The sequence below is a fragment of the Ursus arctos genome, unplaced genomic scaffold, assembly GCF_023065955.2.
Source record: "Ursus arctos isolate Adak ecotype North America unplaced genomic scaffold, UrsArc2.0 scaffold_17, whole genome shotgun sequence".
Taxonomy (NCBI): Eukaryota; Metazoa; Chordata; class Mammalia; order Carnivora; family Ursidae; genus Ursus; species Ursus arctos.
This window is the reverse complement of record NW_026622841.1, coordinates 25,996,003-26,011,652: the sequence shown is the minus strand read 5'-3', so window position 1 is coordinate 26,011,652 and position 15,650 is coordinate 25,996,003. Positions and strand designations below refer to the sequence as shown.

The 15,650-nt window shown below is 39.1% G+C and overlaps 1 protein-coding gene across 10 annotated transcripts in view; it reads right to left on the bottom strand.

Moving 5' to 3' along the window:
* PIAS2 (protein inhibitor of activated STAT 2) overlaps positions 1-15,193 on the bottom strand; it is an 88,715-nt gene extending 73,522 nt beyond the window's left edge. For 4 of the 10 annotated variants that reach the window (XM_044382985.3, XM_044382986.3, XM_048218406.2 and 1 more), the window contains exon 1: positions 15,024-15,192. In XM_044382985.3, coding sequence (XP_044238920.1) covers positions 15,024-15,047 — 24 coding nt within the window. In that variant the 5' untranslated portion in view covers positions 15,048-15,192. Of the gene's footprint in view, positions 1-309; positions 419-2,612; positions 2,702-15,023 lie in introns of those variants that run through there. The other 6 variants (XM_048218405.2, XM_057313109.1, XM_048218408.2 and 3 more) reach the window with 3 other exon arrangements.
* Positions 15,194-15,650: the final 457 nt, after the last annotated feature.

Genomic DNA, 15,650 nt, shown 5'->3' with positions numbered 1-15,650 from the left:
CTGGACTTCACCGAAATTAAAAATTTGTGCTCCGCAAGACCCTGTTTAAAAAGATGACAAAACAATCAACAGACTTGGCAACGGTATTTGCAAACCACATATCCAACAAAGGATGAGTATCTAGAATATGTCTAGAACTCTCGAACCCCAACAGAAAAAAAAATCCAGTTTAAGAAAGGGCAAAAGGCATGAAGAGACATTTCATCAATAAGGATATACTGATAAAAAACAAGCACATGGAAATATGTTATCATTAGCCACTAAGGGAGTGCAAATTAAAATCTCACTGAGGTGTAGCTAGATACATACCAGAATGACTAAAATGAAAAACAGTGAGAACACCAAATGCTGGCGAGGATGCAGAGAAACTGGATCACTCCATACATTGCTGGTAGGGATGTAAAATGGTACAGCCACTCTGGAAAACAGTTCGGCAAGTTCTTAAAAAACTATATATACAATAATCATATACCCCAGGAATTGCACTCCTGGGTATTTTTATCCCAGAGAAATGAAAACTTATGGTCACAAAAAAACCTATGCAGAAATCTTAAAGCATTTTTATTCGTAACAGCCCAAAACTCTAAACAACATGGATATCTTTCAACAGGTAAATGGTTAAACAAATCCAAACCATGAAATACTACTCAGCAATAAAAAGGGATGAGCTATCAATACATAAAACAACATGAATGACTCCAGAGAATGATGCTTAGTGAAAAAAACCAAACCCAAAAGTTACATACTGTATGATTCCATTTATGTAACATTCTTGGAAAAGATGAAACCATAGAAATGAAAAACAGATGACTGGGTCTGAGATATTAAGGGGGTGAGAAGAAAGTGAGTGTGGCAATAAAAACTGACAATAAGAGGGATCCTTAAAGTGATGGAAATGATCTATACCTTGATTATGTCAATGTCAATATCCTTGTAGTATTGTTGTGATACTGTTCTATGGTTTTGCAAGATGTTAGCACTGTGAGAAACTTGGTAGAGTACATGAAATGTCTGTACTACTTCTCACAACTGTGAGTAAATTGACAATTTTCTTAATAAAAAGTTTAATTTAAAATTACAAAGACCAAGATTACTAGAGATTAATATTTTTAATCCAATAGCATGATATTCACAAGAGAGAAAACTAAAAGAACACAAAAATGTAGGGGGAGGGAGAATTTTAAAAATCAGGCAAAATTAGTTGACCAAAAGAAAATAGCACAGGTATAATATGAAACAGTAGTGTAAAATACAAAGAACATTCAAAGACATAGAGTCAATACAGAGAGTAAAAGCTCCAATTCAACAGGAAAATACAAGCTTAAACTTTCATGTACTAGCAACAATTTAAACCATATTTTAAAAATTAGTAGAACTATAAGAAAAAAACTGGGGAAAAATATTCTTCTAGAAGATTAACATACTTCTGTTTCTAAAAACATATGGAAGATTTGAACAGAATTAACAGCCTATCTACTAGAACGTAAAACTTTGTGCTTATGAATGGAAAATCCACATTCTGTTCCATGTACAAACAAAAATAAAAACTGACCACAGTCTTATAACAGATTTCAAAAGATCAGTATCATACATATCATGCTTCCAAACTACAACACATTTACAAATCAATAACTAAAGAAACTCCCAGAAGTTTGGAAATAAAAGCTTTTAAATAACTCATAAAGAATTCGCAGTGAAAAACAGAAAAATACAAGTGAAAAATAATGAAAACACTGCACATCAAAACTTGTGTGATGCAGAGAAAACAATGGAGACCTATATTAAAACACTGAAAATTAAAAAAGCAAGGCATCCAACTTAAGAAATTAGAGAAAGAATAAAAATAAACGCCCAAAAAGTATAAAGTAAATAAAGAGCAGAAATTAATGAAATGGGGGAGGGATACATTGAAAAGCATTAAAAAAAAAAAGTTCAAAAATCTGATCTTTTAAAAGTCTTCAAAAATTGACGAACTTTTAGTTTTTACTATTGATAAAGGAAAAAAGGCATTAAAAGAAAAAAGGTAAAAGGGACATAAACTACAGGTACTACAAAATTAGAGATTAACAACTTAATACCATAAATTCAAGAACATGAATGAAATAGACAACTTCCTATAAATGTATAACCTACCAAAACTGGCTTGAAAATTGAAATATGAACAATCCTATAAGCAAAGTAATTGAATCAGTGGTTAAGAAGTATCCCACAAAGAAAACACCAGTAACAATTTTATCAGGGAGTTCTACCGAACACTTAAACAGATAATTCTAATCTTACATAAATTCTTCCAGAAAAAGAAGAGTATATTTTTTATGGGTCAATATTACTAATTATTAGAAGCAAAAATCTTAAATTAACTATCTTCAGTTTGAGTCCAATAATGAAAAAAGAGACAAATCAGGATTGACTTTATGCTTGAAACACACAAATTTCACCCTGTTAACAGATTACAAAAGAAAAACATCTTCTCAAAAAATGCAAAGAAGGCTTTTGATAAAATTCAACATCCATTTATTACTTTTTTAGATTAGCAAACTAGTTATAGAAAGGAACATCCTTAACCTGAAAAGATTATCTACAATAAACCTACAGCAAGCATCATACTTAACTGTGAAACTTTGAAAGCATTCCCTTTAAAATCAGGAACAAGATCAGGATGCCCCCATCACCGCTTCTATTCAACATTGTACTGGAGATCCTAGCCAGCACATTAAGACAAGAAAAAGAAAGAAAAAAAAAAAGCATAAGAATTGGAAAGGAGGAAACAAAGAGGTCATTATTCACAGATAGGTCTGTCTACACAAAAAAATCCAAAAGAATTCTATAGATAATTTATCATAATTAGGAGTAGAGCAAAGTTGTTACACAAAGTCAAAACTGTACTTCTATAAACCAGCAAGGTAGAAAATATAATTATGAAAAGATACCATTTATGATTCGATACAAAAACAAAGTACCTAAAAATAAATCTAACAAAATATTTGCAATAGTTTAGTTGAAGAAAATTATAAAACTTTATGAAAGACATTGTAAAAGACCTAAATAAATGGAGATTACAATGTTCGTGGTTAAGAAAACTTAGCTCTCTCCAAACTGATTTACAGATTCAATGCATTTCCCATCAAAATCCCAACAGATGCATGCTTGTGTGTCTACATAACTTAGAAAAATGATTTTAAAATTATACAAAGGATCAAATGGCCAAGAAGTACCCTAAAGAACTACAAGGCAGGAGGAGCTGGCCTACTACTTGTCACGCGGTGACTGACTAGACTAGACCAACCTTCCCTAAGAAAATTTAAAAACTGAAGGTAATATAAAAAACATCCATCTGAAGACATGAAGCACTATAAAGTCAGAAAGGACCTGAGAGGCCAATGCTGTGGAAAGAAGGGAAGTGTAGAAAATGGAGCCCATCATTTAATGCCTCTTTTCCCCTGGAAATATCTGCCAATGGGAAAAGGGCAATGGATAAGTTGAGAAGTCAAGATCTTTGAATAGATTTATAGGGCTGGGGAAACGAGAAGATTATTTGCAAAGTATAACCTGCAAGAGCGGTTATGTGGGATATGTAATGAACTCCTACAAATCAGTATGAAAAAGGCAGATGGCCCAATATAAAAATGGGCTAAAAAATTGGCAAAGCCATGTCACAAAAGATATCCAAATGGACAATAAGCATATTAAAAGAGACTTAACATCATAACTCATTAGTAGAATGCAAATTAAAACCACTAAACATTCACTAAAACATCTAAAATTAGAAGAGTGGACAAGAAAGAATGTGAAGCAACTGGAACTCTTATTATTTTGCTAGTGGAAGAGAATGAACAAATTACAACTACATACCAGTGAATCTTGCAAACAAAATTGAGGAAAAAAGTCAGACACAAAAAATATATACACCATACAGTTCCATTTATATGAGTTTCAAAAAACAGACAAAACTAATCTAAGAGTAATGTCAAGCCAGTACTATCTTTGAAGAGACAGAGGTTAGTCACTGAGAGGTGGTAACCAAGGGGAGTCTCTAGAGTCCTGGTAATGTTCTATTTTCTTCATCTGCATTTGGTTATATTGAAAAAAATCACCCAGATGTATTCCTATAATCTATGTATTTCCTACATGAGTGCCCTATATCAACAGAAGTTTGTTTTTGTGAAAGTTGTTATAGAGTTGGAGTACTTAAGACAAGGTGATGGTGCTGTTAGTGCAGATTAAAAGATTAGAATCCGGAATGCATAGACAGATCCAATTGTAAAACTATTACAAGTTAGTAAGAAAAAAAGTTTTTTTAAGCCTAGTACCAACACGGACAAGAGACATAAAACAGGTAATAGAAGCTCAGAAGAGTCAAGAAAATGTTATAAGCATAATAAAAGATGCTCGCTTTCACTACCAAAGGGAAAAATTAAAAACAAGTGAAATTTTTACTCACGCAAAAACTTTCAATTTGATAAAAGTGTTATAGCGAGAAAGGTAAATAATGAAAACTTCTACATTGTTGGAGAGAACAAATACCAATACAATCCTCTTTGGAAAATAACCCGGCATCATCCAGTACTGCTGAAGACGTACATATCCTTAAATCCCAGCAATTCTGCTCCTAGAATTTCTACAGTGAAATATACAAATATCTACACTAAATGAAACCAATAAAAATCACAGTGTCAAATCAGTGCAGATTAAGTTCATAGAATTTTTCTTTTTTTGCATTTTCAGAACATTTTGGGTTTCAGAAGTTTGAATAAGGATGTGAGGATCTATAGTAGGAAAAAAATGGAAACTACACAAATTTCCAACAAGAGAATGGATAAACTGGTATTCAAACAGTGGAAAATTAAAAACAATAACAAAAAAAACCCAAATACAGCATCATTCCATTTGTATAAAATTTTTAAATACTTAAAAAGTTACATATATAGATATAAATATAATTTTATATATCTACATACTGTGGATAAAATCAGGAAAGGGCACCCTGCTGACCTAAACGATTTCTTAACTTACATGATGGCTATATACATGTTTATTTACCTATACCTTACCTGTTATAATCTTTTGTACCTATTAAATAACTTAAATATTTTTTAAAAATTAGCGTAGTATACCCAAATACACAAAGCATGATTACAATAAGAGAATTGTCTCAAGAGCTCTTTTTAAAGGAATTAGCATCCTCAGAGAACTCAAGGTACTTTCCCCCATAAACGGAGGACAAATTGCTATTGAAAGAATAAAGCTTCTATAAACTAAAAATATAATCACTGAAATAAATCCCGTAGAGGAGTTCAAAGACAAAATCGAGGAAATCCTCAGAAACAAATACATGTCAATCTAGAAGTCCAACTTTCACCCCTCAAGTCTCAAAGAAAACAGGAGAGAAAGAAATTATCAAAGAAATAAAAGATATTCCCCACACCTGAAAAATTTTAGAACTAAAAAGTTACCCCAACAACGAAAAAAAAAAGACTTACAACTAGACACATTTCACAAAATATCAAAGATAAAAAGATTACCACAAAGATTTTAAACAAGGTGACTACAAAAGGATAACCGTCAGATTTGTAACAGAACTCCATTCGCAACAATGGGTGTTTTAAGTTCCTAGGGCAAAGCTTTCAAAATTTGGTAGGAAAAACTGATTACCAATTTATAATTCTATATCTAAACTTCCAATCAGGAACAAAGGCAAGTCATTTTCAGACACTGAAGAAATCAGACTGTTTATCACCACGTCTATCCTAAAACCACCACTCAAGATATTCCAATAATAACAAAAGAGTAATTTAAAAAAGAAAGACATGGGATTCAAGCAAAAGACCTAATCCAGGAGTGCAATGTAATCCCAGGATGACAGCTGTACAGCAGATCTAGAAAGCAAGCTGCCCAAATTAGAAAAGGAAGGTTGAGAGCTCCAGAAAACCTATCTTCAAGAAAAGTTGAATGGTTACAAATAAGAACACATGATAATATCAAATTTAAAAAATAACTTCCATGAGTTCTCCTCACTCAAGCAGGACTTTATAATTCTCCTTTAAGGAGCACAGGTTTAGTAACAGAAGTTCCTCTATAGCTCCAAGTGATCTGGTTTCACAGTGACTAATGTTTCTAACAGGATACATACTATAAAGGGCGGTCCATTACTCAATTTCTAGACTCTTCCTATAGAAGCACAAAAAAGTTTAGAAGTGTTATAAACCATAATATAAATGCTAAAATCTAGACAGTGCAATAGAAAATGAAGGCTGGAAGAAGAAGAAGAGGGGAGGTAGAAGAAACAAAGGGAAATGGATGGGTGCTAAATCCGCTGAGAGACTGGGAACTGAAGACATACTGTCTAAAACTGATAGGTCAAAAAACAGAAGTTTAACTATTACAAAAAGTTAATACCAACTAACAACAGCATTAGGAACAAAAATGTAACTGGTAGAAGACCTAGATGGCCAACAGACACATGAAAAGATGCTCAACATCGCTCATGATCAGGAAAATGCAAATCAAAACCACAAGATATCACCTCACACCTCTCAGAATGGCTAAAATCAACAACACAAGAAACAACAGGTGTTGGCAAGTATGTGGCAAAAGCGGCACCCTCTTGCACTGTTAGTGGGAATGCAAACTAGTGCAGCCACTTTGGAAAACAGTATGGAGGTTCTTCAAAAAGTTAAAAATACAACTAATTTACGATTCAGCAATTGCATTAGATTTTTACCCAAAGAACACAAAAATACCAATTCAAAGGAATACATGCACCCCTGTATTTATAGCAGCATTATCTACAATAGCCAAATTACAGAAGCAGCCCAAGTGTCCATCAATAGGTGAAGGATAAAGAAGACATGGTGTGTATGTGTATATATGTATGTATACACACACACACACACACACACACACACACACACAGGAATATTACTCAGCCATAAAAAAGAATGAAATTTTGCCATTTGCAATGACAGGATTGGAGCTAGAGAGTATATGCTAAATGAAATAAGTCAGAGAAAGACAAATACCACATGATTTCATTCATATGTGGAATTTAAGAAAAAAACAAAACAAAGGGAAAAAAGAAACAGGCAAGTCAAGACAGACTTTTTTTAATGATACATTTTAAAAATTTTTTTTATTTATTTGCCAGAAAGAAAGAGAGAGAGAGAGAGAGCACACTCACAAGCAGGGGGAGTGGCAAGCAGAGGGAGAAGCAGGCTCCCTGTTAAACCAGGAGCCTGATATGGGACTTGATCCCAGGACCCTGGGATCATGACCTGAGCCAAAGGTAGATGCTTAACCAACCGAGCCACCCAGGCGTCCCTAGACTTTTAACTATAGATAACAAACAGATGGTTACCAGAGGAGAGATGGATGGGGGATGGGTGAACTAGGTGATGGGGATTAAGTGATGAACACTGCTTGATGTACAGAAGTGCCGAATCACTATATCGTACGCCTGAAACTAATATTACACTGTATGTTAACTGGAATTTAAATTAAAGCTTAAAAAAATAATAAAAAATATAACTGGTACAAATCAATATGCTAGGAAAGGTGGAAAACATAACAATCTAAACTTCTTAACTACTAGACTCAAGCAACAGACACTGTTCAGAATTGAAAGAAAAATCAAGATACAGAAAGATATGTGGTGTTTTTGAGTTTGGGAATTAGCAGAAAGAAAAAAAAAACTAAAAACAAAACACCCAAACATGGTTAAAGATAGTTATGTCAGGAGTGGAATCTACTGGGGAAGAAAGGGCTTTTATTTTTCCTTCTGAATTTTCCTGAACTACCTGTACAAGTATTGCTTTCATTTGGGAAAAACAATGAGGAATGGAGATAAGAATAAAAATTATTATTAAAACCATTTTCCAGGGGCACCTGGGTGGCTCAGTCAAACTGCCCACTTGTGATTTTGGCTCAGGTCATGATCTCAGGGTCCTGAGAACAAGCCCCTAATGGGGCTCCACTCTCAGCATGGGGACTGCTTGAGATTCTCTCTCTCCATCTGCCTTTGCCCCTCCTCCCACTCATGCTCTTGTGCGAGTGTGCTCTCTCACATGTGCGTGCCCTCTCTTTCTCTCTCTCAAAATAAATAAGTCTTCAAAAACAAAAACATTTTCCAGGTTGGGGTGCCTGGGTGGCTCAGTCAGTTAAGCATCTGACTCATGATTTTGGCTCAGGTCATGATCTCAGGGTGGTAAGATTGAGCCCTGTGTCAGGCTCTGCACTGAGCATGGAGTGTGGAGTCTGCTTGGGATTCTCTCTCCCCCTTTCCCTCGGCACCCCCACCAACTTGTGCACACATGTGCACACGCTTTCAATAAATAAATAAACTATTTTTTTAAAAAACAACTATTTCCCAGGTTAAAGAAAAAATGAAATAATTTGGCCAAGGTCATACAGTCAATAACCATGCATCCCCAAAGCTAATGTCGAAAAGAAAAGAAAAAGGAAGAAGAGGCAGGAAGGAAAGAAAGAAGAAAGAAAACAACCTTCCGCAACATAATCAAGAACAGCTTTTACTGACCTATATGAATAATCAAATGGAGAGCTCTGAAGTCTATGTTAGATTTATATTGTTCTCTGCAAAGTCACAAAAATTCTTATTTGTTTTAAACCACTTTTCCAAAAAAGTCTAGAAAAAAAGCCACATTACCAGGGATGGGGGTTCAAAGTAAACATTCATAGAGAATAGATCAGACTATGATACCAACTGATTCCATATATTATTTTTATTTCAACTGTGCAACTTCTTAAATTTAGTCCTGAACAAAAAGAGATTAGCTGTAAGGATAACTCAAGGGAGAAAGAATCATCCTTCAATAAACAATGTGGGAAAGTGGATATCCACATGCAAAAGAAGTTTGATCCCCACCTCACGCCATAAACAAAAATTAACTCAAAATGGATCAACAATCTAAATGTAAAAACTAAAACTATAAACCCTTATATGAAAACAGACATAAATTTTTATGTCTTTATAAATCTTTATGACACTGGATTAGGCAATGATTTCTTACCAAAATCACAAGCAAGAAAAGAAAAAAAGTTATAAATGAAACTTTGTCAAAATTAAAAAAACTTTTGTGCTAAAGGACATTATGGAGAAAGTGAAAAGACAGTCTATAAAAAGGAGTAAAATATTTGCAAACCATATATCTAATAAAGAACTTGAACTTAAAAAAAACCCCAAATTTAAAAAATGGGCAAAAGGTTTGAATAGACATTTTTCCAAAGAAAACATACAAATGGCCAATAAGCACATGCAAAGATGCTCAACATCTTTGTTGAGCATTAGTCACCAGGGAATGCAAATCAAAACCACAATGAAATACCACTTTACACCCATGCGGGTGAGGATACGGAGAAATCAGGACTCTTATAACTAGTAGTAGGAACGTAAAATGATAGAGCAGTTTGGGGAAAATTTGGCAGTTCCTCAAACACTTAAACATGGAAGTTACCACATGTACCCGCAATGCCACCCCTAGGTAACTACCCAAAATAACTGAAAACATATGTCCACACACAACTTATACACAGATGAATGTTCATACTAGTCAGAGTGCAAACAACCCAAATATACATAAACTCATGACTAAATAAACAAAATGTGGTATACTCCATACAATGGAGTATTATTCAACCATAAAAAGGAATGAAGCACTGCTACATGCTACAACACAAACCTTGAAAAGGTTATGTTAAATGAAAGAAGCCACACACAAAAGGCCATGTGTATGATTCTATCTCTATGAAATGTCTAAAACAGACAAATTCATAGAGAGATGTCTAAAACAGACAAATTCATAGAGACAGAAAGTAGATTACTGGAAGCTGAGGGCTGGATGAAAGGAGAGGGAGTGACTGCTAATAGGTACTGGGTTTCTTTTGGGGTGATGAAAATGTTCTGGAATTAGATGGTGGGGATGCCTGCACAACTTTGTGAATAGACCAAAACCACTTTAAAAGGCTGAATTTTATGGTATGTAAATTATATCTCAATTAAAAAATTTAAAGTAGCTAAGATCCAATCCAGAAAAACAAAGGAAAAAGCTGAGAAAAGAGAAACATCTGAAGGATGTTATATTTAGAAAAGTGTCAGCTTTATCAGAAAAGATATTCATGGAGGGAGTCCACAGACCTAAGGAGCAAACTAATGCAAAAGTATCTACAAAAGCTAAGAAAACCTTTCTTTACTATTAAGAATTATCAATTTAACTTAAATATTGAGTTTTGAATGTGCTTTCAAAGACATGACCTCAAGTGAAGTTGTGTCCTGAAATTTTAGTTGTGTACCACTCATGACTCTGAATCACATGGTAGATTCAGTTGCATCTACCATATCTATTAGTCTACTTCCTTGCCCAATAGTTGAGGAGTATGACGGATGACGAATTCTAACCTCAAATCCCGCATTAACTTCCTATTCTCCCTCTATATCCTAGCAGCACCTGAAGCTACCAGAATGGCAAGCCTTCTAGGTGTAAAGAACCAAACACTCAAGCCTCCTAGGCAGAAAATTTCTGTTATATGAATTACTTAAGACTCTTAGCATAAAAGATCTTCTGCATTTGGTTTGCCAGTATCTGTTAAGAAAGTTATGATGGGGCGCCTGGGTGGCTCAGTCGTTGGGCATCTGCCGTCAGCTTGGGTCATGATGAGATCGAACCCCGCATTGGGCACCCTGCTCGGTGGGAGGCCTGCTTCTCCCTCTTCCACTCCCCCTGCTTCTGTTCCCTCTCTCACTGTGTCTCTCTCTGCCAAATGAATAAAATCTTTAACAAAAAAAAAAAAAAAGTAAGTTATGATGACTCACTCTTTCACTAGCCCAAATACACACTAAGACTGCACACACATTCACTCTCTTTCTCTGACAGACATGGAGATAATAAACTCAAGGCACAAAAGGAAGAGGATGAGGAATACAGGAGAGAAGGAGAAAGGACCTTTATTTTTTTTTAATAATTTTTTATTGTTATGTTAGTCACCATACAGTACATCCTTAGTTTTTGATGTAGTGTTTCATGATTCATTATTTGCATATAACACCCAGTGCTCCATGCAATATGTGCCCTCCTTACTACCCATCACCGGCCTATCCACTGGAGAGAGGACCTTCAAAGAAAAAAAAAATGTTACTGCAATAGATCCCCCCTCCATTTCCACACTTGAATGGTGAGAAGTAAGGAGAGTGGATTAACCAGGTTAAATAATAGCAGGAACCAGGTTAAATAATAGCAGCCAAAAGACTGCACCAGCAGCCAACAATATACAATTATGAACTGGAGGAGAAAGACAAGGGTAAAAAAGCCACTCTGGGGGGCTCCTGGGTAGCATAGTCGATTAAACGTCCCACTCTTGATTTCAGCTCAGGTCATGATCTCAGGGTCGTCAGACTGAGCCCCATGTTGAGCTCTGCACTCATCAGGGAGTCAGCTTGAAATTCTCTCTCCCTCTCCCCCTCCGCCCCCGACAACTCGAACTCAAGCTCACTCTCTAAAACAAAAAAAATCTTTAAAAAAAAAAAAGCCACTCTGGTTGAAGAAGAAATGAGGGACTTCAGAACCCCGACTATTTAGCCTCTGCTCCATCCCTGTGCTTAGCTCTGCTAGAGACTATTTCGTACAGAGAAAGGAGGGTGGCAGTGACAGAGGTCCAAACCATCAGATCTTATGAGCTTGTCCCAGGTAAATTCACAACTAGTTAATTTGCAAACTAGTTAATTCAGAAACTTCTACCAACATAAATGCTATAAACAAGCAACCAGTGAATTGAATAATTTCATCTCTAGTACCTTGAAAGCTCTGAATACATGATGTTTTATTATAAGCACCCTTGACTACTCAGCCCACAATTTCCATTTACAGAGAACTTGCTCCTTCCTTTCCCCCAAACCATCAAGATAATCTCATGACTCAGGTTTGTGCGCTAGGGCTCTAACCTTCTGGCCACAGATGATTAGAACAGAAGTGGACCCTCACCTAAGCTCAGCCAGTGAGATCCTCTCTCTCAGAAGAACTAGAAGAAAGGTGGGCTGATATTCTATTAAAATGAAAGGAGCAAAGTGTAGGGCTGCCATATTCTGCTACGACCGGACAAGACCTCTGGTATTGGCTTACATAGCAGTCTCAAAAACTAAAATCATCTGGCAGCCTCTTAAGGTTCCACAGGAGTTGCCTCATCAAATAACCCCCACCCCCACCCCAAGCTTACAAAGCAAAGGCACAGGAGTCACCAAAGCACAGTGAGAATGACCTTTCCCAGAATGCCTGACCTCCAGTACAGGAGATGGCTTCACCAGCCAGAAGTGACCTGCTCTGGTTATACATGCCCCTAGGGAGTAGCCCTGAATGATAATGGATAAAGATAATGGAAATCCTCTCAGCAGCAGTGTGGGCAGCCAAATATGTGACATCCAGGTCGGCTATTTCCTCTACTGCCAAGTTAGCCAACAAACTAATGCTGCCCATTTTTCCCGGTCCTTTAATTTACTTGACGATCTCTCTGACCCTCACAGAATATATTCTGAAGCAGAGACCATTTAGAATGCCCTACATGTTTCTTCCTCTTTTCCTCCCTTCTAATTAGATTTTCAGTCAGCTGTCTTGTTTCCCCTCCAGTATTATATGTCACATAAGAAGGGCACTGGCTATTTACCATTGTTTAGTTCACAGACTGCAGGCTGATGGCTAGCAGCACCACGTGGACCTGAAGGAAACTACACAGAGCAGGATAGCTCAGACTCTGAAAAGCATGGACTCTAAAGCTGGACATCTGAGATTAAAAATCCCAGGTCTCCCAGCTCAAACTGTGTCAGGTTACTCAAGCTGTTTCAATTTCTTCTGACAATTTCTTCTAACAATTCTATTACAATTGTGAGAATCAAACAGGTATGTGAAGTGCTCAGACCAGAGCCAGGCATGTAATAACCACTTATATTATAATGGATATCTATCATCATCATCATCATCATCATCATCATCACTGTTCAAAATGGGGGTAGGGCACAGAGACTGTTCATTTTTAAATGTAGAAGATGCTGCTGAGCAACTAAGGCAAAGACTGGGGTGGATAACTCTTCCAGCATCTACACCCTTCCCCTCGCCTGAAAACTCTTCCCAGTCACCCTCTGTTGGGCACCTTATGTGAACTATGCGGGAGGGACCATCTTCCATCAAGTGCAGGGAGAAGCAAAGACAGCTGATTTCCAGAAAGAGATGATGAAGCTGACCCACAAAACAAATTGTAGAGGGCAAGGTGGGGGAGGGGGAAGAAGAAGGAGGGAGAGAAAAAAGGTGAGGGAGTTAAGGGGGGGAGGGGAAGGGACAGGCACACCCAAAGAAAAAAAGCATCTTTGGTTTCCAACCACTTTGCAGTTCCTGGTTCCACTCGAACTTCAGCACTGACTGCCGTTTCTGCCCTATACTAGTAAATAAATCCTCCCTTTTTATTAAGCTTTGACCAACATTTATAAAAGTCTAATGCAAGTCTTGGAAAATTTTTCAACAAAAAACCTTAGAAGAGGATAAATTGTACACAGATGTTACTACTCAAAGTTAAGAGGATATTGCAGGTAAAAAACAATTTTAACTTCGAACTTCAGTCTCCTCAACCAATCCCTAAACCTAATGCATTCATTTACATAGATGAGGCTCAGGCCTGGTTGTTTCAAAGCTCCACAGGTGTTAAAAGCTCTACACTCTGAGACATTAAAACTCCTCCACTTCCCAATACGAATACCCTTTACCTACTATCATGGTTCTCTGTATAAACTAATACAGGGCATAAAATGCATTAATGTGCAATTCTTTCCGAAACAACAGAAGGGAAAATGGCAGGTATTATGCAAACTGTAACACACTCTCCCTCTAGATCGCAATCACCAATACGTTCTTTTGCTGATGTCCACCCTACCAGCCAGGTGAACAGCCAACAGTCTTCCCGACTCCATCCCTCGCAGAAAAAAAAAAACAATAAACATACAAAACTGAATCTTTTACCAGATTCCTCTTCCTTCTTATTCCAAAAAAGTAACCCTAACATCATATGCCTGTTATGCAAAAGGATTGCCGTTAATTTCAAGTTCACATTCATCTTTTTTTTTAAATCAGGGTTTCTGTCCTTAAGTATTCCATTTCTGTCGCCAGTAATTCAGCAATCCATAAAAAATAAAGCCTGTTCGTTTACCATAGTTTAGTTTCAGTTGAGGACTCTGAAGGTTATCAGCCCAGGGAAAAATATCTTTTCCGTTCTACCCCCAGCACACCCATTTTCAAACCTCTACTATACAAAGATATCAACAGTAAAGTTGTGACCTTGTTCGAAGGCTAGAAAGAAAAATGTTTTCCCTCAAGAGCAAAACGAGTTCACAAACAAGCCTCATGACAACACAGCCTTTGCGGGTGTCTTACCATGGCACTAAGAAAATATCAAGGTTTAAGGTCGATTATTAAACGCAGTGCTCCCAAAAGACCACGCTTCTCTCCAAGAGGAAGCACCGGTAGGAGGAAGGGGCCTTTCTCGTGACAGATCTCACTACACGGTAGCATCAGCCATAAGAAGAGAGAGGATTCCTAAACGCAACTTCACGTTTCAGAGAACAGTCTCCCCACCAAATGAGTAACGTGTAGACTTCTGAATCGCCACACACACGTACGCACATGAAGGTGGAAAAGCAAATTCCGCTTCCCACCTCAGCCCTTACACGAGGAAGTCGGGTCCCCCACGAGCCCCTCCCGACGGCGGCCCCCGCCCCATGCCAGGTGTGCGGACCCCGGCGGGACCCACCGGCCACTGGGCCCGCCGCCCCGCGAGGCCCAAGCGTCCTCCGCCGCCTGGCTCCCCTCCCCCGCCCGCGCCCGCCGGGGCGGGCGCCCGCTCGCGCTCGGGCCGGGGCTCGCGGCACCACCAACCGGTCCCCGCGAAACAAGAAGGTGGCGGCCGGCGACGCTGCGGCTTCCCCGCCTCCCCTCCCCTCCCCCGCGGCCTCCACTCTCCACTCCCGCGCCCCCGCTTACCCTCAACTCCTCGAAATCCGCCATTTTACACCACCCGCGGGCGCCGCCGCCGCTGCCGCCACAGCACCCCCTCCCGCTGCCGCCAACGACGCCGCCGCCACCACGGCCGCCGCCGCCGCCTCCAGCACCATCCTGCACTGGGCGCCGCTGAAGACGCCGCGGCCACCGCCGCCGCTACCGCTGCCGCCGCTGCCGCCGCCGCCGGGCCCGTCACGTGACCGGCGCGGGAGCTCCGCCCCCGGAGCGCGCGGGCCCCGCCCTCCGGCGCCCACCCGGCCCACCCGGCCCACCACCTTCCGCCCACGTCTTCCGCCCAGGCTCCCGGCGCGCTGCCTTCACCGCGCGTCAGCTCCCGCCCTCTCCCGCGGCCTGCCCGCCTCCCGCACGCCTTCAGGCGGCGGGCCTCTGGCCGCGTCTTCCTCGGCCCCGCGCGGCGCCTCCCTCCCCTGGAAGCGCCGGCACAACTGCAGCGTTACCCGCCGGCCTGGAGGAGGGCCTGGCCCGCGGGAGCGGCGGAGAGGAAGAAGAGGTGGCCGGGACTCCTGACCGCAACATTTCGGGAAAATTCTAACGGTGCTCTTCCACACGGTGGCTGTAGCTGGGGGAAAGCCGCCGCAAATAAAACCA